Below are 24602 nucleotides of genomic sequence, written 5' to 3' on the forward strand. Positions count from 1 at the left end.
GGACAATCCAAGCCAAGGCACGTTCCCGCCTCCGTCTCCTCAAGCTCCTTTCCGGCCGTACGTGGGGTCTGGACCCCTCCACAATCCTCCACACCTATAAATCCCTCATCCGCCCTATCCTTTGTTACGCCCATCCAGCCTGGATCTCCGCCCCCCTACCTATTACAAATCCCTCCAAATCCTTGAACGCCATGCTCTCCGCCTTGCCTATCGCATCCGTCTGCCCTCCCACACGCGGATCCTGTATGATCTCATCCCCTTCCCCCACCTCCTCCTTTTCCTTGAAAGGATGCGGATCCTGTACACCTCCCGTAAACTTGATCCTCCTCACCCGCTTGTGTCCCCGATCCTCTCCCACCCCCGCCCGCTGCCGCGCCTGTATTCCCACATCCCACCCGGTCTCCGTCTCTCCACCCTCCTTACCCTCTACTAAGGTGGCTTCCGCCAGCTTCCCCTCCCTGATGATGTCCTCGTCCCCTCCATCTACCCCTCCTATCAACTTTGACCCTGACCCACCCCACCCCCCCTTCCGGTGTCCTTTCCTTTCGGCACCCTCCCTCCCTTCTCTTCTCTTCTCTTCCCTTCCTTTTCCTTTTCCCCCGTCCCCTCCCTCCACCCCTCTTCCCTCGGGCTTCCCCTCCCCCTTCCTCCCTCCTCCCCTGCCCATGGCATCTCTGCTCTCCCCTCTCGCTCTCCCACTCCCCTTCCTCCTCCTCCCCTCTTGGCAGGTCCCCGGACTCGCACACGCGTAGTGAACATTCGCGCGCCGGAGATCATCGCCATCAGTGTCTCGTGTGTGCCGTCATGCTTAGTGTTCAGTGTTCCCGTCACACTCCATCGTTCACCTGTGCAATCGCCATCTTCAGTGTTAGTGCGTCGTGACAACAGTTTATAGTGTGGATTATCGTCGAGTGTGAACGGCTCCGTGTTTGTTTTTATGTGTCTCCTGTTTTATTACCCACCGTTATGTCACATCTGTGTATTCTTTCTGTTCTGTCTTTATCTCCTCTACGGCTGAAGAGCAGCGTACCATGCTGCTGACAGCCTGCCTGTTTGTACGGGTTTGAAAATAACAATAAAGAAAAAAAAAAAAAGACTTGCTCCAGAACCTAACGACATTGGTGGGCTGCATACAGCTTGAGACTCAGTTTGCCATTCTGAGAAGATAACTCCATCCGAGGCAGAGGCAGATGTCTGTGAGGACGGTTTATGAGAAATGATTTCTCGAATTTCTGCATCGCTGGTGTCGATCTTGATCGACTTCCTGACCCACATCGTTCCAGAGGTACAGTACGATGCTTCGATTTTAGATACCTCTTCAGGTAAGTCATGGCAATTATCTGCTGACAGTAGCGGAATTTTCCTTTTTCTTCCGTTTTGGTAAAATGGTACCGAACATCTCCCGTAATTCTTCCAGGCGAAGACAATTTGGATGACATATTGTTGTGCAGCGCCGGAAAGTACTCTGGTAAAATTGAAATATTTACTGTTAACACAGATATTTTAAATCGTAAAAGCTTAAGGCCAGAACGGGTATACATGCAGCACACTCTATAATCAGAAGTTATAGAGTAGCATGTAGAGCGTTGTGATCTACGAAACCTAGAACCACATCGTGAAGTTTGTATCATGTACAAAAAATTCTGAAATAGTCATGGTGATTAATAAATTCGCGAGGACAAGCGTGATAATATGCAAGGATTTCACTACTTAAAGATAAAAGTTTTGAATAATGTGATATCCGAATTTGGGCTACATGATGAGAGAACAGGAGGTGGCAGGATAATGGTGCTGATAAAGGCTGGAGAAATTCAGTGCAAATGAAATCTAGGACCTGTGTTTTAGGAGCTACAAACTAGTCTACTCATGCAGCCACTAGTTCTACCAGTGTGTCTGTATTGTTACTGTAGAACATAGTTTGCCATCACTTTCAACTCATTTCGACGAACTCTGATATACATTTCAGAATGTTGACATCCATGTCTTCCTGATAACAAACGTTGACACCTGGCTCAAGGCAAGCATACTCTCCACTTCCCTAAATATGAACTCCACTGTCCTAAGACACCACAGAAGTAACAGATGAGCAGATGAAGTATTGGCACACAAACGCTTTGACTTATTGCCGACAGTGCTACTAACATCCAATAGTAATGATGACAAACAAGTCAAATATGTTCGTAAATATCAAATCTATTAAGAAAATTTGCTTAGTCTGCGCCCTCTACAGGCCTCCTAAAGCACACGGGATAGCCTATTTCAAAACTGACCTTTCAAAATTCGATTAGACTTAGAAGCATCAAAATAATGCAAGAACACTAACATAAATGTTCTGCTCTTCACTGTGAAATACAAATGTGTATTTTCTTCTTCAAATGTCCACTACTGGCCATTAAAATTGCTACACCACGAAGATGACGTGCTATAAACACCAAATTTAACCGACAGGATGCTGTGATATGCAAATGATTAGATTTTCAGAGCATTCACACAAGGTTGGTGCCGGTGGCGACACCTGCAACGTGCTGACACGAGGAAAGTTTCCAACCGATTTCTCATACACAAACAGCAGTTGACCGGCGTTGCCTGGTGAAACGTTGTTGTGATGCCTCGTGTAAGGAGGAGAAATGCGTACCACCGCGATTCCGACTTTGATGAAGGTCGGGTTGTAGCCTATCGCGATTGCGCTGCTCGTGTTGTTCGAGATCCAATGACTGTTAGCAGAATGTGGAATCTGTGGCTTCAGGAGGATAATAAGGAACACCGTGCTGGATCCCAAGCAGTCGAGATGACAAGCATCTTATCCGCATGGCTGTAACGGAACGTGCAGCCATGTCTCGATCTCTGAGTCAACAGATGGGGACGTTTGTAAGACAACAACCATCTGCACGAACAGTTCGACGACGTTTGCAACAGCATGGACTATCAGCTCGGAGACCATGGCTGCGATTACCCTTGACGCTGCATCATAGACAGGAGCGCCTGCGATGGTGTACTCAACGACGAACCTGGGTGCACGAATGGTAAAACGTCATTTTTTCGGATGAATCCAGGTTCTGTTTACAGCATCATGATGGTCGCATCCGTGTTTGGCGACATCGCGGTGAACGCACTTTGGAAGCGGTATTCGTCATCGGCATACTGGAGTATCACCCGGCGTGATGGTATGGGGTGCCATTGCTTACACGTCTCGGTCACCTCTTGTTCGCATTGACGGCACTTTGAACAGTGGACGACACATTTCAGATGTGTTAAGGCCCGTGGCTCTACCCTTCATTCGATCCTTGCGAAACTCTACATTTCAGCAGGATACTGCACGACCGCATGTTGCAGGTCCTGTGCGGGCCTTTCTGGATACAGAAAATGTCCCACTGCTGCCGAGGCCAGCACATTCTCCAGATCTCTCACCAACTGAAAACCTCTGGTCAATGGTGGCCGATCAACTGGCTCGTCACAATACGCCAGTCACTACTCTTCATACCGAGCGAGGTGGCGCAGTGGTTAGACACTGGACTCGCATTCGGAAGGACGACGGTTCAATCCCGCGTCCGGCCATCCTGATTTAGGTTTTCCGTGATTTCCCTAAATCACTCCAGGCAAATGCCGGGATGGTTCCTCTGAAAGGGCACGGCCGACTTCCTTCCCCATCCTTCCCTAATCCGATGAGACCGATGACCACGCTGTCTGGTCTCCTTCCCCAAACCAACCAACCAACCAACTACTCTTCATGAACTGTGGGTCAGATACATCACATGATCACACTGACAGAACCACAGGCACATAGACACAGGCAACAGAGCATGCACAATGGCGGCACTAGTACAGTGTATATCCACCTTTCGCAGCAATGCAGGCTGCTAGTCTCCCATGGAGACGATCGTAGAGATGCTGGATGTAGTCCTGTGGAACGGCTTGCCATGCCATTTCCACCTGGCGCCTCAGTTGGACCAGCGTTCGTGCTGGACGTGCAGACCACGTGAGACGACGCTTCATCCAGTCCCAAACATGCTCAATGGGGGACAGATCCGGAGATCTTGCTGGCCAGGGTAATTGACTTACACCTTCTAGAGCACGTTGGGTGGCACGGGATACATGCGGACGTGCATTGTCCTGTTGGAACAGCAAGTTCCCTTGCCGGTCTAGGAATGGTAGAACGATGGGTTCGATGACGGTTTGGATGTACCGTGCACTATTCAGTGTCCCCTCGACGATCACCAGTGGTGTACGGCCAGTGTAGGAGATCGCTCCCCACACCATGATGCCGGGTGTTGGCCCTGTGTGCCTCGGTCGTATGCAGTCCTGATTGTGGCGCTCACCTGCACGGCGCCAAACACGCATACGACCATCATTGGCACCAAGGCAGAAGCGACTCTCATCGCTGAAGACGACACGTCTCCATTCGTCCCTCCATTCACGCCTGTCGCGACACCACTGGAGGCGGGCTGCACGATGTTGGGGCGTGAGCGGAAGACGGCCTAACGGTGTGCGGGACCGTAGCCCAGCTTCATGTAGACGGTTGCGAATGGTCCTCGCCGATACTCCAGGAGCAACAGTGTCCCTAATTTGCTGGGAAGTGGCGGTGCGGTTCCCTACGGCACTGCGTAGGATCCTACGGTCTTGGCGTGCATCCGTGCGTCGCTGCGGTCCGGTCCCAGGTCGACGGGCACGTGCACCTTCCGCCGACCACTGGCGGCAACATCGATGTACTGTGGAGACCTCACGCCCCACGTGTTGAGCAATTCGGCGGTACGTCCACCCGGCCTCCCGCATGCCCACTATACGCCTTTGCTCAAAGTCCGTCAACTGCACATACGGTTCACGTCCACGCTGTCGCGGGATGCTACCAGTGTTAAAGACTGCGATGGAGCTCCGTATGCCACGGCAAACTGGCTGACACTGACGGCGGCGGTGCACAAATGCTGCGCAGCTAGCGCCATTCGACGGCCAACACCGCGGTTCCTGGTGTGTCCGCTGTGCCGTGCGTGTGATCATTGCTTGTACAGCCCTCGCGCAGTGTCCGGAGCAAGTATGGTGGGTCTGACACACCGGTGTCAATGTGTTCTTTTTTCCATTTCCAGGAGTGTATTTTGTATCCTATCCACCCAAAGTAACTAAACTCTGTATAAATGACACCAACACAGCGACAACAGCAAATATAAATGCGACAGAAATAGAAGAAGACATAATAGTACACCTAACAAGAACACGCACAACAAGGAAACAGAAGAGCAACAATACAAGAAGACGGTGACTAGAACAAATAAAATAAGGATACAAAGAATGAAGAGCTGAACTCAGATGGAGAGCAGTTCAGTCAAGAAAGCGAGTTGAAAACTGTATCACTGTGCCAAAGGCCCAGAGAGTAGGGTGACGCCTCAAGTCGCTGTGTGGTCTGTTCCGTGCGATCTCATCCGCGAGAGTGGGAAGGGGCATTGAGCTGCCCTGCAGTCCGATCAGTAAGAGTGGTGGGGGAGCAATGAGCTACCTTGTAATCCAATCGCTGAGAATGGAGGGCAGCAATGAGCTAGAGAGATGGCTTACGGTCCGATCGGTGGGAATTGTGGGGTGCCTTGAGCTGTTGGGAGGCGAGGGATACCCTGACAGCAGCTTTTATGTTCGCTGCTCACACATTCCGAGTGCGAGTGCTAAGTCAAAGGATGAGAAGTAACAACTCATTCAAAAGTGTGTAAACGTTTACTGAGCTTCTGAAATTTGAGACATTCTTTTGAAATCAAGAGCGGAAACATGATGCTGGAAGTGTTTTATGCCTTTTATTATCGTACTGAAGCATCTCTGGTTCAATTGCCTCAGTAGCTAAGCGGTCAACGCAGCGGTTTGTAAATTAAAAGGGCCAGGGTTCAAATCCTGGTTGGGTCGAAGATCTTTTTCCACTCGGAGACTGTGTCTTGTGTTATGCTTATTTTGGTATCGTCACAGTCAGTATTACTATTGGGATGGCTGAATGGGTACTGCCCGACAGCCAATTAATTGAAAAGAAATTGAGCTTTCTTTATTTGGTGTTTTCAAGGATGAGAAATACTTCTTGTACTAATAAGGCGTGCAAATCCACATGTACACATGGTCTATAACACATTTCTCTAGCTTGTGAAATGTCTTCTTAAGGATATGGGGGTGGGGCACCATTACAGCAGCCTTGTGGAAAACTTTCATCCGACTCATTACAGCCACCAGATACCAGATTTTTCTGAATTATCTATAATCCACTTTTTGGAAAGATCTGGCCTTTGAATCAATTCAGGAGCAGACTGAACATCTCTACAGCACACCGCTCCCCTGGTCCTTGCCGACTCTTTTGGCCAATCAGGTCGCTCCTCAGTTGCCCTTAGGGAGCTGAGTGCATCCCGTTCCAGACCTCCCAGCAAAGAAAAATCCCTGGCAGCACCGAGAAAGGAACCCCAGCCCTACACGTAGCACCGACCACTGGGCCATATCACATACCACATATCACATACCACAAAGCCATATCATTAAATTTAAGCATATAAATTATACATCACCTTTAATGGGAACTCCCTTCTAAAAACAAGTAAACTTGAATTATTTACTCAAAAACAACCATATTATGAGAACTGCAGGCCAAGAGAGAGGATGAACACCCCTTGACTCAGAAGGGATCTTGAGTTTCGTAGGGAAACCAAGAAAGAGAATTATGAAAAATATTGCATAGTTTGGATCAGAAATCTTTGTTCATAAAAAATATACTGGACTCAATAACAGAATTTAAATGCGTAAATGAAATGTTCCCCACATCTAGCTTTAAAGAAAGTGTATACAGTTGTATATATACATGCACCAAGAAACGAAAAAAAATACACACATAAAACCAGCAAACAGTAGGATTTTGGCAGTTAATCAGCAGCTTGCTAAACAGAATTCCATAGAGAAACACAGTAATATTACTTGGAGATTTCAATGACTAAATTTGTAAGGTACATCGTCGCAGACATACAATAGGCAGGTATCCTACATAATGCCTAAACAGAGAACAATATACTTTTAACAGATGGTTTTCTTTTTTTAATGGACTTGTAGTCCGGGGTGATATGTTACAATACAGCATCACCGGTCTATTGCGGTCTAACTGTGTTGGTGAGGCAGTAAATTTCCACAGGGCAGTGACTGCGTCACTGCAATTCACTTTGGAGGTGTGGCGGTGGGACTTGTAGTCCCGTACCACCCTCTGACGGTGATAGTACTACATGAGTCAGGCAGAAAATTTTGCCTAACATGGGCGGGTGAAGGTGTGGCGGTGGGACTCGTAGTCCCGTACCGTGCTTTGTGACGACGCAGGTCGACGTAACAGATGGTGACCCGTCACTCGTAGATCTTTGAAAAATGTCCAGATTACAACTGCGAGTTGCTGATAAAATTCTTTATTTAACAACCAGTTTCTGCCCAGAGACCATCATCGGGTGCCTAAAAGCATTTACAGCATCATATTAGTCGAATTTAAAGTCACTGAAGTGAGGTAATAAAACATGTTCATGAGTTTGCTGTGTATTGTCAGTGATTGTAATTCATCTAGAATGACGTTATAAATGCGTTTGGGAACCCAATGGTGGTCTGTTGGCCGAAACTGGTTGTTACGTAAAGGATTTTAGCAGCAACTAGAGTCAGTGATCATGACGTTTTTCAAATGGTGAAGGATTTATGATCGTATGGGAAGAATACGGTAGAACACTAAAATCTACATTTTTAAGAAGCTACCTCAGAAGGAAACAACACTGGTCTCCCTGACTAGCTTGACCATGGCGCTATAAATAAAATCTCCCGAATGGAAATACTCAATTTAAGCTCATTGAAAGTGATGCTTAGGATTCAGATCATAATATCTCCATAACAAAATTCGCAGTTAGACCGATACTTACAAACATGGTTCAATACCAACGTAAGAAGTTTGAATCACCGCGTTAATTCCTTTTTTGTTGTGGTCTTCAGTCTGAAGACTGGTTTGATCGAGCTCTCCAAGCTGCTCTGACCTGTGTAAGCCTCTTGATCTCCAAACATCAGCTGCAACCTTCATCCTCTTGAATCTGCTTCTTGTATTCATCTCTTCGTCTGTCACAACTTCCATCCTCCAATAATAAAGTGGTGAACCCTTGATGTCTCCGAATTTGTACTATAAACTGCACTCATTCTTTAGACAGTTCTCCTATGTAACTCCTCATTAGCTACATGATGTACCTATCTAATCTTCAGTACTCTTCTGTAGCACCAAAGTTCAAAAGCTTCTATTCTCTTCTTGTCTGAACTGTTAATCGGCCGCAGTCATTCCCAGACAAGGCTACACTCCAGATAAATACCCTTAGAATAGATTTCCTAACACTTTAATCTATATTCGAAGTTAACACATTTCTCTTCTCCAGAAACGATTCTCTTGTCATTATCACTCTAGATTTTATGTCCTCTCTTCATCGGCCACCGACAATTACTTTACAGCGCAAATAGCAATACTTATCTGCTACTTTTAGTGTCCCATTTCCTAACCTAATTAGCTCAACGTCACTTGATTTAATTCGACTATATTCATTTACGCTTCTTTTGCTTTTGTTAATGATTATCTTATATGCTCTTTTCAAGACATTGTTCATTCCATTCAACTGCTGACTCTGACAGAATTACAATGTCAATTGCAGAACTCAAAGTTTTTATTTCTTCTCCATGACCATTAATTTCTTCACTAATTTTTCTTTCTTAACCTTCACTACTTGTTCCATGTACAGATGGAATAATATCGGAGCCTGTGTAAATCCCTTTTCAACCACTGCATCCTTTTAATGCCTTTGACTGTTATAACTGCTCTCTGGTATCTGGACAAGTTATGGATAACCTTTCACTCCCTGTATTTTACCTCTCCTACCTTCAAAGAGTCTATTCCCGTTGACACTGTCAAAAGTTTTCTCCAAATTTGCAAATGCTAAGATAAGTCATAGGGTCACTATTGACTTGTGTGTTCCTATATTTCTTCGGAATCCAAACTGGTCTTCCCTGATGTCGGCTTCTACCCATTTATCCATTCTCGTGTAGAGAACTCGTCTTAGTATTTTGCAAACATGACTTATTAAACAGTTGGACGGTAATATTCAGACTTGTCGGCATCTGTTTTAATTGGAATTGGAATTATTACATTCTTGTATGTATCTGAGGGTATTTCGCCTATCTCATACTGAGCCGTGGTGAAAAATTGCTGTTTTGAAGAGCGCACTGCAGCGCGTTGTGTGAAGCAGTCCCCCTCCGTTTCTGGCTGTGGCGCTGCTGTGGTAATCGCAGCTTTGGTGTCTCCCTCTGGTGGGAAAGCGGAAAGGTTGCCTGTTCACGTGTATTTAAGGGGCGCTGTCAGCTCGGCAGGGGTTGTGTCCCCCCTACCCTCCATCTCTACACCCTTCATCTCCTTTCCCAAGGTGGCTTCCATCAACTCCCCCTCCTAGATGATGCCCTCTCTGACTCCATTTATCCCTCCTATCAACTCTGATCCTCACTCTCCCTCCTTTCCTCTGTCCTTTTCCCAGGCTCCCTCTCCCCCCCCTTCCATCCTCTTTTTTCCCCACCTCCCCTCTCTCTGCCCGCTTCTCTCCCCCGAGTCCTTTTGCATTTCCCTCCTCTGCCTTTTCTCATTCCCTCTCGCATCTGCCTTGCCCCTCTCCCCCCTTATGAGTCCTCACCCTCCTTGGTTCCCCCACCCCTTTTTCATTTTTTCCCCTCCTCCAGGTCCCCCCCGCCCCCCCCCCCCCGACCCCCATCTGCCCTTGGCTCGGGAGTGTCCTCTTTGTGCCGCCATTTTCGTGCAGTGTTTTACAGTGAGTGTTCCGTGTTGTGTGTCTTTTGGGAAGTGTTGCGAACGGCCATCATACTGTCGCTGGGCGTGATTTTTTATCTCTTGCGAACAGAAACCAAACTGTCGCCCTGTTTTTTTAATTGTGTGTCTACTATGCTGCTTGTCTCATTCCTGTGTATTTTATTAACATTGCCAACTCCTTTGCTTTCTGATTTAACCTTCCACATTTTTCCGCCATTTTACACTTAAAGTCACCGCTTTATCACCTGTTTTTCTTGTTTCTTTTCTTCTTCCGTTTTTTAAAAGTCTGTAGGTTGTAGAGCCTTAGGCTGTAGGCTGTAGAGCCTTAAGCTGCTGCCAGCCCGCCCACTTGAAAATCAATAAAGAAAAAAAAAAAAGGAAAAAACCTCGGCAGGGGGTCAGTTGGAGTGACGCTAGATCAGTTTCGCGTCACCAGTTGCTGGTCTGTCTCTCGTTTGCCTTTGTGCGGTAGTTAGCGTCTGTCTGTCGTCAGAGTGCTAGTATGTCTGTCGTTTCGATCAAACTTTAAAGCCAGAAAATGAGTCTTGCCACTCCGCCAGTAACAGAACTCAGCTAGTGGTCGCCCGATCGGGGCTGTTTTCCTGCATCTGAGTCTGCGCGTTAGGCCGCCAGTCTGCTCGAGTTGCTCGGGCAACGGTCATTGGCGGTTGGATCGGTCCGTTGGTCGGTCGCGCACTGATACACGAGAGTACTTGTCCGTCTTGCAACAGGAACCAACCCACGACATCAGTCTGGCCGGTGCGAGCTGCGACGACGTGAGACGGGAGATCGGCGCGCCTTCCTGCGTCCGTTGAAGCGGCTGGCAGCGGACGGTTCGGGAGAGCGTTGGGGGTGCTGCGCCAGGTCTTCGCCAGAAATCGCAGTTTATTAGAAGTTAAGTGACTGGAGACATGTTGTTTCATTTACTTGTTAAATTCTACTTGTTTTCTTGGTGAGGTAACCAGCCGCTTTGTTTTGGGGTCGTCCCACCATTTTTCTCCCTTTGCCCAGCCGCGGGAAGGTGGTTATTTGTGAATTGGGTGGTCCGTTTTTCCCTTGTGGAGTTGGGGAGGTTTAGAGCAATCTGCGGTTCGGTTTGTTTTGTTACCCCCCCCCCCCCGTCAATCTGCCATACGTTAATAGCTGCCTCTGTCATATTTGTCGGATTCGGTGTTAACGAATTTATTGCTTAAAGGCCGAATTCTTGAAATATGTTTTTTTCTTGCCTATCATCTTGCGAGGTGGTATATGTGTAATGTAGAGCATGTTGTACATTTTATGTAAGTCTGCATTTTATGAGATTTATTTAAATAGTAATTTTAGGTTATAAGGTGCCACACTTCCACCGTAAGAGCCCTTAAAAAAATCAAGTTGCACTTTCGGTGGCAAATAATTTGAGTGTTGTACCATTTCCATCCCTCTTATGGGGTGCATAGTTTACGTGTTTGTGTGAATTGTTAAAAATTTTTGTATTTAAAGTAATCTGGTGTGTTGCAGATTTGCACCAGTGTAGTCTTTCAGAGGTTCTTGTGAGCGGTCATGACTACGGCCCTGTTTAAAGGGAGCAGGCAAGCTTCTCAGCCCGAAGGCTCATACTGTTAATATTGTTCTTTCTGCCTCTAAATAAAATTGTAACTTGATATTTCGAGGGTACTTTTCTGCTTATGATTTTAAATCTGTTTTTGGAAAAAGCTTTTAGGAATAAAATTCACATTTGTTAAAAGTAATTTCATTTTCCATCAGTTACTTCCTGGCAACTACTTCCACGCTCACGTAGTGTGATTAAATGTGTTAATGTTCTTGATGAATCGCTAGTAAATAAAGTAAATTCTTTAAGAAAAGATTTTGAAAGTAAATTTACGGTTCACATACATCGTGCAAACAAGATGGTATAGCTTTGTCGTGGCTGGCTTTCCCGAGGCTAACAGTGGTTCTGACAGAATGTCGTCTACACCTGGGGCCTTGTTTCGATTTAGATCTTTCAGTGCTGTGTTCGATTCTTCTCGCAGTATCATATTTCTCATCTCATCCTCATCTACATCCTCTTCCGTTTCTATAATATTGCCTTCGAGTTCATTTACGTTGTATAGACCCCATATATATACTCCTTCCACCTTCCAGCTTTCACTTATTTGCTCAGTACTGATTATCGACTCAGCTCTCGATATTCACAGAGATACTTCTCTTTTCTCCAAATATCTCTTTAACTTTGCTACTGGCAGTACCTGTCCTTCCCCTAGTTACAAGTGCTTCTCTATCATTACATCTGTACTCTAGTCATTCCTGTTTAGCCATTTTGCACTTCCTGGTAATTTCATATTTTTAAACGTTTGTATTCCCTTTTGCCTGCTTCATTTGCTGCATTTTTACATTTTCTCCTTTCATCTATTAGGTTAAGTGTGTCCTGTAATATCGAAGTATTTCTAATACGCCTTGTCTTTCTACCAATTTGATCCTCTGCTGCCTTTGAGTCATTCGTTGTCTAATGTTCCCGCAGACACTCTCAGACTGGCAGTTCTTCCAACTGATTCACATCGGATTTCCTTAATTTACTACCTTTTAACCCATAAATTGTGGCCAAAGTCCATATCTGCCCATGGAAATGTCTTAGAGTTTAAAACCTGTTTCTGATATCCCTCTCTTACGCTAACGATAACAGATCTGTTAACAGCTTGAATGACAAAAAAAAGTGATAAGAATCGAGAAGCTGTTGTACAAGCCAAGAACGTGCAATACGAAGTTCTTTAGAGGGTAACAGTGCAATATCTAGAAGTTCAGTTGACAGCAATAGACTCAGACTTTAATGGAAATAAGGTAAATATCTGCAGAATATTTGGAGCAATTGCACAACTCTAAGCCACCACAGCAAAATTTTAATTCTGAGAACGCAGCATCAAGGTAACCAGGCCCAGAGCCATCAACTTAGAAGGTACTGGAGGAAACATAAGAAAACTTAATAATAATAAAGCATCAGAGGAACACAATATAGCGTATTCATCCCTTGCTCTCTCTCTCTACGATTTTTACCCTACTGTCTTCCATCCAATACTAAATTTGTGATCCCTTGATGCCTCATTAATTACGTGATCTACCCGTCTAACCTACAGCATTCTTCTGCAGCATCATATTTCAAAAGTTTCCACTCTCTTCTTGTCTAAACTATTTCTCGTCCATGTTTCACTTCCACACATGGATACACTCGATACAAATACTTCCAGGAACGACTTCCTAACACTTAAATCTATACTCGATGTTAACAAATTTCTCTTCTTCAGAAACGCTTTCCTTGCCACAGCCAGGCAACATTTTATATCCCCTCTACTTCGACCACCATCAGTTATTTTGCCCCCCAAATAGCAAAACTCATCTGTTTTAATTGTCTCATTTCCTAATCTAATTCCCTAAGGATCGCCTGACTTAATTCGACTACATTCCATTATGTTCGTTTTGCTTTTGTCGATCTTCATCTTATATCCTCCTTACAAGGTACTGTTCATTCTGTTCAACTGCTCTTCCAGGTCCTTTGCTGTCTCTGACAGAATTACAATATCATCGGCAAACCTCATAGTTTTTATTACTTCTCCATGAATTTTAATTTCTATTCCAAATTTTTCTTATGTTTCCTTTACTGCTTGCTCAATATAATGATTGAATAACATCAGGGATAGGGTAAAACTATGCCTTACTCCCTTCCCAACCACTGCTTCCCTTTCATTCTCCTCGACTCTTATAACTGCCGTCTGGTATCTGTAAAAATTTTATACAGCCTTTGCTCCCTGTATTGGATCCCTGCCACCTTTAGAATTTGAAAGAGAGTATTCCAGTCAACATTTTCAAAAGCTTTCTCTAAGTCTACAAATGCTAGAAACGTAGGTTTGCCTTTCCTTAATCTAGCTTCCAAGATAAGCTGTAGGGTCAGTACTGCCTCACGTGTTCCAATATTTCTATGGAATCCAAACTGATCTTCCCCGAGGTCAGTTTTTACTAGTTTTTCCATTCGTCTGTAAAGAATTCGCGTTAGTATTTTGCAGTCGTGACTTATTAAACTGATAGTTCGGTAATTTTCGCATCTGTCAACACCTGCTTTCTTTGGGATTGGAATTATTAAATTCTGCTTGAAGTTTGAGGGTACTTCGCCTGTCTCATACATCTTGCCCACCAGACGGTAGGGTTTCGTCATGGCTGGCTCTCCCAAGGCTGTCATTAGTTCTAATGGAATGTTATTTACTCCTGGGGTCTTGTTTGATCTTAGGTCTTTAAGTATATACACATACATATACGCAGTATATACATATCTTTCCCCATCCTTGTCAATCATTCCCTAATGCTATCTCTGAAACTCTCTACAACCTTTGGTTCTTTCAGTTTATTTGGGTCCCATCTTCTCAGATTCCCACCTTTTTGCAGTTTCTTCAGTTTTAACCTACAATTCAAAACCAATAAATTGTGGTCAGAGTCCACGACTGCCCCTGGAAATGTGTTACAGTTTAAAACCTGGTTCCTGAATCTCTGTCTTACCGTTATATAATGTATCTCAAACCTTCCAGTGTCTCCAGGCCTCTTCCATGTATACAACCTGGATGAAGTCTTACTGAGGGAAAACTATTAGAGATGACCCCATTAAGCGTGAATGTATGGGCACATGATTATATTAATGAAGGGGCTCATCTACCTACCAATGGATACTAGTGGTCACTATAACAATTTGATTTATTATCAAATAACATCAAATAAAATGATTTACCCACTGAACCCACCATACAAACATTGAATAAATGAACAAAAGTTAGTATTTAAAAACTTATGGTTATCGTGTATGTAATAGTAGTAGCAAATAATTTTATTTACTTTTAACACTGTCTGTGTGAGAACTGATGAAAGGAGAAAATATAAAAACGCAGTAAATGAAGCAGGCAAAAAGGAATACAAACGTCTCAAAAATGAGATTGACAGGAAGTGCAAAATGGCTAAGGAGGGATGGCTAGAGGACAAATGTAAGGATGTAAAAGCTTATTTCAGCAGGGGAAAGATAGATACTGCCTACAGGAAAATTAAAAAGACCTTTGGAGAAAAGAGAGCCACTTGTATGAATATCAAGAGCTCAGATGGAAACCCACTTCTAAGCAAAGAAGGGAAAGCACAAAGGCGGAAGGAGTATATAGAGGTTCTATAAAAGGGCGATGTCCTTGAGGACAATATTATGGAAATTGAATAGGATGAAGATGAAATGGGAGACAGGATACTGCGTGAAGAGTTTGACAGAGCACTGAAAGACCTGAGTCGAAACAAGGCCCCGGGAGTAGACAACATTCCATTGGAACTACTGACGGTCTTGGGAGAGCCAGTCCTGACAAAACTCTACCATCTGGTGAGCAAAATTTATGAGACAGGTGAAATACCCTTAGACTTCAAGAAGAATATAATAATTCCAATCCCAAAGAAAGCAGGTGTTGACAGATGTGAAAATTACCGAACTATCAGTTTAGTAAGTCACTGCTGCAAAATACTAACGCTAATGCTTTACAGACGAATGGAAAAACTGGTAGAAGCCGACCTCGGGGAAGATCAGTTTGGATTACGCAGAAATGTTGGAACACGTGAGGCAATACTGACCTTACGACTTATCTTAGAAAATAGATTAAGGAAAGGCAAACCTACGTTTCCAGCATTCGTAGACTTAGAGGAAGCTTTCGACAATGTTGACTGGAATACTCTCTTTCAAATTCTGAAGGTGGCAGGGGTAAAATACAGGGAGCGAAAGGCTATTTACAATTTGTACAGAAACCAGATGGCAGTTATAAGAGTCGAGGGGCATGAAAGGGAAGCAGCGGTTGGGAAGAGAGTTAGACAGGGTTGTAGCTTGTCCCCAATGTTATTCAATCTGTATATTGAGCAAGCAGTAAAGGAAACAAAAGAAAAATTCGGAGTAGGTATTAAAATCCATGGAGAAGAAATAAAATTGTTGAGGTTCGCCGATGATATTGTAATTCTGTCAGAGACAGCAAAGGACCTGGAAGAGCAGCTGAACGGAATGGACACTGTCTTGAAAGGAGGATATAAGATGAACATCAATAAAAGCAAAACTAAGATAATGGAATGTAGTCTAATTAAGTCGGGTGATGCTGAGGGAATTATATTAGGAAATGAGACACTTAAAGTAGTAAAGGAGTTTTGCTATTTGGGGAGCAAAATAACTGATGATAGTCGAAGTAGAGAGGATATAAAATGTAGACTGGCAATGGCAAGGAAAACGTTTCTGAAGAAGAGAAATTTGTTAACATCGAGTATAGATTTAAGTGTCAGGAAGTCGTTTCTGTAAGTATTTGTATGGAGTGTAGCCATGTATGGAAGTGAAACATGGACTATAAATAGTTTGGACAGGAAGAGAATAGAAGCTTTTGAAATGTGGTGCTACAGAAGAATGCTGAAGATTAGATGGGTAGATCAAGTAACTAATGAGGAGGTATTGAATAGAATTGGGGAGAAGAGAAGTTTGTGGCACAACTTGAAAAGAAGAAGGGACCGGTTGGTGGGTAAAAATCGTAGAGGGAGACCAAGAGATGAAGACAGTAAGCAGATTCAGAAGGATGTAGGTTGCAGAAAGTACTGGGAGATGAAGAAGCTTGCACAGGACAGAGTATCATGGAGAGCTGCATCAAACCAGTCTCAGGACTGAAGACAACAACAACAACAATAGTAGTAGCAAATAATTTTATTTACTTTTAACACTGTCTGTGTGAGAATTACCTGTCTTGCATAGAATTGTAGCACTGTAATTATTATTCCTTTCCTGCTTAAATTATTCTCTCACCTTCTTCTTTTAAATGGCCCAGAACAAAATTACTGTCAGTGCTAATTTCGTAATTTCTAATTTAATTGTTAGGTTTCTGCGTTAATATTGTAGTTCTGGAGCTTATTTTTCTCTGCTGGTAGCATCGTCTGTGTAAGTCGCCTGCTTCTCTCCTATCACCCTGAACTGCAGGGTACACTATAGTCCGATCCACGAATTACTGCGGTTTGCACAGCTCGAGACGCTAATGGGCATTGCATCTTGCCAGCAACAGATGCGGTAAGTACATAAACGAGCGCTGTGCTTGAAGAAAGCGATTATACTGCAAATTATGTGTCTCGCTTGCTTGTGCAGAGTTTGTCGCTTACCACCACCATTAGCTGTGATAACTCTCAACAAACGGAATAAAAATTCACTGAATAACTCGCTGCGATCACGTTTAATGCTCTGATTGGCTAAGACGTTCACAGCAAAGCGCTTAGAGCACCACTGAACGCTGATTGGTTGTCGGAGAATGTGTGACGTAGATGCGCAGAACTAGCCTACACTCGACCGTCGCCCTTCATGCTTTTACAATCGTTGCTATTCTCAGTGATATTGCCTCAGAACGAATACTCTATGCCCCTCACTCCTCTGTATTCGCACAGACCTCCGGGCTTTGTTCTGGTGAAGTGTAACCGAACTTGAAACTCAAAGCTTCCTGACACCCCCATACCTGCCTGTGGGCCCCTCTCATCCCCCTCGCATACCGCAAGGGCTATGCCAGACTCCAGGGCAGCCGATATCCCTACTTATAGCATTACAGCGGAAAGAATTCACAATGTCTATATGCTGCAACACATACGTGTAAATGTGCGGTCGTTACTTTCCCACTCGTAGCTTTAATGTCATACTCCAGATGGAGATGTGACTGAAGCCAAATATCTCTTCCAGCTATGTTGGCCTCTATGGCTATGTGCTTCTGAGACACGACAGGTGTAACAGAAGAGGTGGCAGCGTGGTTACATGGATACAAGCATACTGGCTTCCCAACTTCGTGCTCATGTCCAAAAGCGAGGACAAACAACCCGTATATACACTACTGGCCATTAAAATTGCTACACCAAGAAGAAATGCAGATGATAAACGGGTATTCATTAGAGAAACGTATTACACTAGAACTGACATGTGATTACATTTTCACGCAATTTGGTTGCATACATCCTGAGAAATCAGTACCCAGAACAACCACCTCTGGCCGTACTAACTGCCTTGATGCGCCTGGGCATTCAGTCAAACATAGCTTGGATGGCGTCTACAGGTACAGCTGCCCATGCAGCTACAACACGATACCACAGTTCATCACGAGTAGTGACTGGTGAAGTGTGACGAGCCAGTTGCTGGGCCATCATTGACCAGACGTTTTCAATTGGTGAGAGATCTGGAGAATGTGCTGGCCAGGACAGCAGTCGAACATTTTCTGTATTCAGAAAGGCCCATACAGGACATGCAACATGTGGTCGTGCATTATCCTGCTGAAATGAAGGGGTTTCGCAGGGATCGAATGAAGGGTACAGCCACAGGTTTTAACACATCTGAAATGTAACTTCCACTGTTCAAAGCGCTGTCAATGCGAACAACGAGACGTACAACCAATGGCACCCCATACCATCACGCCGTATGGCGATGACGAATACACGCTTCCAACGTGCGTTCACCACGATGTCGCCAAACACGGATGCGACCATCATGATGCTGTAAACAGAACCTGGATTCATTCGTGCACCTAGGTTCGTCGTTGAGTACACCATCGCACGCGCTTCTGTCTGTGATGCAGCGTGAAGGGTAACCGCATCCATGGTCTCCGAGCTGATTGTCCATGCTTCTGCAAACGTCGTCGAACTGTTTGTGCAGATGGTTGTTGCCTTGCAAACGTCCCAATCTGTTGACTCAGGGATCGAGACGTGGCTCCACGATCCGTTACAGCCATGCGGATAAGAGGCCTGTCATCTCGACTGCTAGTGATACGAGGCCGTCGGGATCCAGCACGGCGTTCCGTATTACCCTCCTGAACCCACCGATTCCATATTCTGCTAACAGTCATTGGATCTAGACCAACGCGAGCAGCAATGTTGCGATACGATAAACCGCAATCGCGATAGGCTACAATCCGACCTTTATCAAAGTCTGAAACGTGATGGTACGCATTTCCCCTCCTTACACGAGGCATCACAACGACGTTTCACCAGGCAACGCCGGTCAACTGCTGTTTGTGTATGAGAAATCGGTTGGAAACTTTCCTCATGTCAGCACGTTGTAGGTGTCGCCACCGGCGCCAACCTTGTTTGAATGCTCTGAAAAGCTAATCATTTGCATATGACTGCATCTTCTTCCTGTCGGTTAAATTTCGCGTCTGTAGCACGTCATCTTCGTGGTGTAGCAATTTTAATGGCCAGTAGTGTATGTTCACTGAAGTTAACCGTCTCAACAGAAAAGTGTCTTATACATGCGATTTACAATCAACCAAAAGCTGGACAGTTCTCCAGCTTTGAATCTGAGCTCTCGTGTCGCGCTTCGGATCTTCAATATTTGTATGAAAACCTGGAGCTTTGTAGCCGGATTCCTGCAGTTTCAAAATACGTCTGATTTACAATCCACGAAAAGCTGGAAAATTCTCCAGCTTTGAATTCGCGCTCTCAGGTCGTCAATCTTTGTATGAAAAGCTGGCGCATTGTAGCTGGAGTCCTGCATTTACGTGTATTGTTTCCCATTCAAGTCTCACACTGCTTCGACTTGGGCCAACTCATTATACTGCCGACATTCATACTTCTATCTATACTTTCGCAAGCAAGAGAGTAATTCGCATGATCAAATTTCTGCGCCTGGCTTATCTGCTCATGCTGTAATATTCATGAATTATTGATTACAATGTCCAAACAACAAACCGCAGGTCACCAATTTTAGAGGTTTTAAGCGCTTGCGTAAGTCTGAGTTTATAACCGACGCCTATGAAATTCTTGGCAGGGAATGACAGGAAATAACTGTGACATAAATTATGAGGTAGCTAATTTCACTGAGAAACTCCAAATTTTATACGATAAATACGCTCTGATCAACTCAAACACCTTATAAGAGACGCAGTACGCAGGGATTATAAACGGCATCCGATGTCCGAGAATGATCTCTGCCACAAGCGACTACGTAACTGAGTTAGTCAGTCGGTGAGAAATGCAAAATTTAGGTACGCCTACTAGTTAACTGGGAATTTTAACAGGTCCTCCTTCTTGTGGAAAAATGAGGGCTACTAATAGGACTCGGGTAGACACTGGCCCCGGATCGAATTACGGCGATGGCTGGTGTGCCAGCCAGCCTGGATGTGGTTTTTAGGCGTTTTTCCTCATCCCGATAGGTGAATACTGGGCTGGTCCCCACGTCCCGCCTCAGTTACACGACTCGCAGACATCTGGACACGTTCGCACTTTTCCGTGGCTTACACTAGACGCAGACAGTTGGGGTACACTGATTCCGGCCCGAGGGGTACCGGTTGGCGACAGGAAGGACATCTGGCCGACCTTTGACACTAACAACGCCAAATCCATAGTAACAAAGCCGACCCCACGTTGAAGTGGGGCAAACACACAAGGAAATGATTATGAACTTTTTGAGCGAATATCAATCTCGTTTCCGCATAAATCGCATAGCGACGACTGCTTTTGTAAAAGTCAGTGACGAACTAAAACAAGTTATGGACAAAAAACTACTATGAGTTTTATGGATTTCAGCAAAGTTTTCGATGCTGTCGACTTTTATATCCTACTTGCTAACCTCAAAACTCAAAACTATCCTTTATGTGGTGTACAATGATTCCACTCATACCTTACATACCGCCAAAAGTGTGCAATGATTGGAGAAAAGAGGACACAGTGGATGAATGTAATGTTAGGGGTCCCACAAGTATCAATATTGGTCCCATTACTTTTCTCTTTGTATGTTAATGACATGTCGAATATTATCTTCCACTGCAAATGTCATTTACATACTGATGACCTACAGTCATATCTAAGAGCAAACCCAACAAATCTATGCACAGCCATCCAGAATGTAAATGCTGACTTACTTGCTTAATCTCAAAGGGCCCAAACATAGATTTGAAACTTAACCCATGTCAACGATAAACAAATCAAACATTGCGTTATATCTACAACTGTTGACGAAGTTGACATTTTGTCAGAAAGAAACCAAAGGAATTTTTCAGAGCGACAAATAAGTGGCAGATGAAATAGTAGCTTTTCTGCAAAGTGAGTCAGTGGAATGTGTGGTGTCATATACGCTCGACTGTGTGGACAATGAACATGGGGAATCCACTGATGATGATACATGCTTAACAAGTGTAAGTGATATTGAAACAGGTGTGGAGCCCTGTAATTCATCATCGTTGTCGGACAGGGAGCCTTAGATGTAAAATGACGCGTACATGGACAAACAGAAAGGTGCATCATAAGCAGAAAAAGATAGCCAGGAATGACTTTTCTCGGTAAGAGAAGACTGCTGGTATCAACGACAGGCCTTGATTTGTGGAAAACATGTCCGAGCACGTTTCTGGTGCACAGCACTCTATGGAAGCGAATTGTGGGCTGTTGGGAAACCGAAAAAGAGTATGTGCCGTTCCAGAAGGATGCTGAAAATTAGAATTAGAGACAGGATCATATTTCGTTTCTTTAGTCATCGGGGGATAACTTCCTTGATCTTATAGGGAACCGTAAAAGGAACAAATGTAGGGTAACATGGAAACTGGACAATATACGGGGTGTTCAAAAAGTCTCTCCGCAGTGCCGTATGATTGTTAGCCGCGCGTGTCTTATGCCGCAGTGAATATACCGAAATGAAACTCAGTGAAATACAAGTTATTAACTTATTGAATATTCATTTTTACTTGCAAATTTTCACTTTAAATGTTGGAAGTGTCCCTCCTGTTGTAGAATACACAATTCAATTTGTGTAATCATGTTTCCAAACTTGTAATCGGTAACATTTCTTCTGTAACAGAAGCAGTGAAACTGGATATTGCAGTTTTCAGTTCAACGATGGATTTTGGACGGCTTTATAGACAGTTGCTATCGCTGCACCCCAGAAGAAAAAGTCAGGTGGTGTTAGGTCTGGCGATCGTGGAGGCCAAAGTCCCTGTGAAATTATGCGATCACCAAATCAGCAAACAGTGACATTGAAACGCGAGCTGTATGCGCGGTTGCACCATCTTGTTCAAAATAATCGTTCAGTATTTCACTTAACACAAGTTCTCCTATGAATGGGTACAGAATATCACTGCAATATCGTTGTGCGTTTATTGTTTCGTTGAAAAATATGGGACCCACAAACCAAACTCCTATTTTCACAAAATGAAATGGTCCCTCATGAATACAGAATTGATTTGCAGTACTCCACATACGAGAATTTTGCGAGTTCATTTTTGAACCATTGACAATAATGCAGTCTCTTGCCATGATCAGTATTTTTCAGTTTTTGCACCACTCACTTTGTGTGGGAAAAGTTCTAATTTTTTCCTTAAACTATGTGGGCCGTACCGACACTAACATCGATTTCCTGGGCGAGTTTTCTTACTGACTTGTTCGGACTCATGGACATTTTATCGGAAATGTAGAGTAGTTTATCCTCAGACAAAACACTAGGACGACCACTTCTCGGTGCATCTGTCACTGAACCCGTACTTCGAAATTTGTTAGTCAAATCTCGCACAGTATCGCGATGTGGGAGTGTTGTCTCCGGGAAAACTGAATTAAATGTTTGACGAACTGAAACTGTGTATTTACTGCCAGCTTTGAAAATTTGTTCTTCAATTTTTAGCATTTTAACAGTGACAAAAACAAAACAAACGAACAAAGAAACTCAACTTAAACGTTCACGTCAACACGTAACGACACACACCAACGATACTACTCCCGCTGGCTGAGATAAACGGACAGTGAAATGTTGGGAGAGTCCCCTTGAAGGGAAGTAACCCAGGCAGGCGAACAATCACACGGCACGCGCGGCTAACAATCATACGGCACTGCGGAGAGACTTTTTGAACACCACGTACAGCAAAAAAGTTGAGAGCTTAGGGAATAACTGCTACTGTGATACGAAGAGGTTGGCACAGGAGAAGATGTCGCGGTTGTCCGTTTCGAACCAACCAACAGACAGATGACCCCAGAAAATCATGTAACAATCTGTGAAGATCAGTAGAACGTACCTGCACTTTTTGTCCCATAGGGAACTCCAGCTGCACGTGTAAAACAGCGATGTCGGCGATGCTGTGTGAAACAATTTTATCGACGCCAATCACATATCCCCCGCTTTCGCGGTCAGATGTTCCAACTCGCAGTGTTACTTCGCCGTCGGTTTCAGTCCGCTCGATACAGTGTTTAGCAGTCATGGCCCAAGACTTTCTGATGATGGTCGCTGCACATTCAAACACACTCCACCTCTCGAGACCTGCCATATAAGGGAATTCTTCGATAGATGTTTCCTCTCCGCCCAAGATGCGGGGCGGTGCGAAGCAAACGGTGACGTGCAGACGGCTGGAGAGCCACACAAGCACGGTTGCACGAAGGATGCGGAAACTGTGGGCGCCCAATCTGTCACTGGGACACTGTGCGTGAGTCCCCGCCTTCATCTGATGTCTCTTTTCCATTGCCTTTTGCGTTAACTTCCGACGTAACGCTCTCTGTACCGAATTGAACGACTGTAGGGATGACGGGAATAGTGGCGGCCTGCGGCAGCAGCATTATACGACTGTATCAGGCTATGTAGGCAGTACCAAATGAAATTTATTTGTTTATAAAGCTGATATGACACATAAAATCCCCAACATACCGTGATATTAGTATCGTAAGACCATGATATCTTTCACATTAATAAGGGAAAATGCTGGTCAGCGTTATTGGGCATAAATGCACACAGAAGATAGCAGAGGTCGTACGTAATTTCGTACGTTATTGCCGTTTTCAGCACCCATACAAACATTATGTGGCACTAAATCTTTATTTAGACAACACAACAGATATTGTTCAAGTAAATCGCTGTTTTAAGCATTTGAGTAGCAGTAGGGAAAATTATTCTGGCCCAGCACCGATTGCCACATGCGATGTCGATCGAAATCATTATTGTGTTTCCAGAATGAGATTTTTACTCTGCAGCGGAGTGTGCGCTCATATGAAACTTCCTGGCAGATTAAAACTGTGTGCCGGACCGAGACTCGAACTCGGGACCTTTGCCTTTCGCGGGCAAGTGCTCTACCAACTTTTTTTTTCTTTTTTTTTCATTTGGTTCGTTGTTGAACGTCGTGTTTGGTCGTTCCGTACGTCACAATGACATCCGTTCAAGTTCGTTTGTTGATTCTGCCACTCAGTTTTTTATTACAGAGGCCGACCGGCTCTCTGACCGAACCCCCTGAGCTACTGTGCCGGCAACCAACTGAGCTACCCAAGCACGACTCACGTACCGTCCGCACAGCTTTACATCTACCAGTACCTCGTCTCCTACCTTCCAAGTTTTAATCTGCCAGTTTTAATCAAATGGCTCTGAGCACTATGGGACTTAAGTTCTGAGGTCATCAGTCCGCTAGAACTTAGAACTACTTAAACCTAACTAACCTAAGGACATCACACACATCCATGCCCGCGGCAGGATTCGAACCTGCGACCGTAGCGGTCGCGCGTTTCCAGACTGTAGCGCTTAGAACTGCTCGGCCACTCCGGCCGGCCGCCTGTTTTAACCTGCCAGACAGTTTCATATCAGCGCACACTCCGCTGCAGAGTGAAAATTTCATTCCGATTGGCCACGGGATTGCTCTGTTGCCGGATGCTCTGGACAACGCATGAGTGCGAATGCTTTGCCTTCCGGATGTCGCGATGTATCCATGGCGAATCGCTTGGTGGTAGCGCGCCAGCCTTCCACTCTGGGGGCCTGAGGGCGAATCCACCCGGGGTCTCTACACATCCATTGTAAGTTTCATGA

General features: G+C 44.6%; 1 protein-coding gene across 1 annotated transcript in view; it reads right to left on the reverse strand.

Annotated features, from left to right (window-relative positions):
* LOC126176628 (trypsin-5-like) overlaps positions 1–23277 on the reverse strand; it is a 35136-nt gene extending 11859 nt beyond the window's left edge. Inside the window, exon 1 of the mRNA XM_049923787.1 lies at positions 22837–23277. Within this exon, the coding sequence (XP_049779744.1) occupies positions 22837–23277 (441 nt within the window). The remainder of the gene's footprint in view (positions 1–22836) is intronic.
* Positions 23278–24602: the final 1325 nt, after the last annotated feature.

Source organism: Schistocerca cancellata, chromosome 3, assembly GCF_023864275.1.
Source record: "Schistocerca cancellata isolate TAMUIC-IGC-003103 chromosome 3, iqSchCanc2.1, whole genome shotgun sequence".
NCBI classification, from domain to species: Eukaryota; Metazoa; Arthropoda; class Insecta; order Orthoptera; family Acrididae; genus Schistocerca; species Schistocerca cancellata.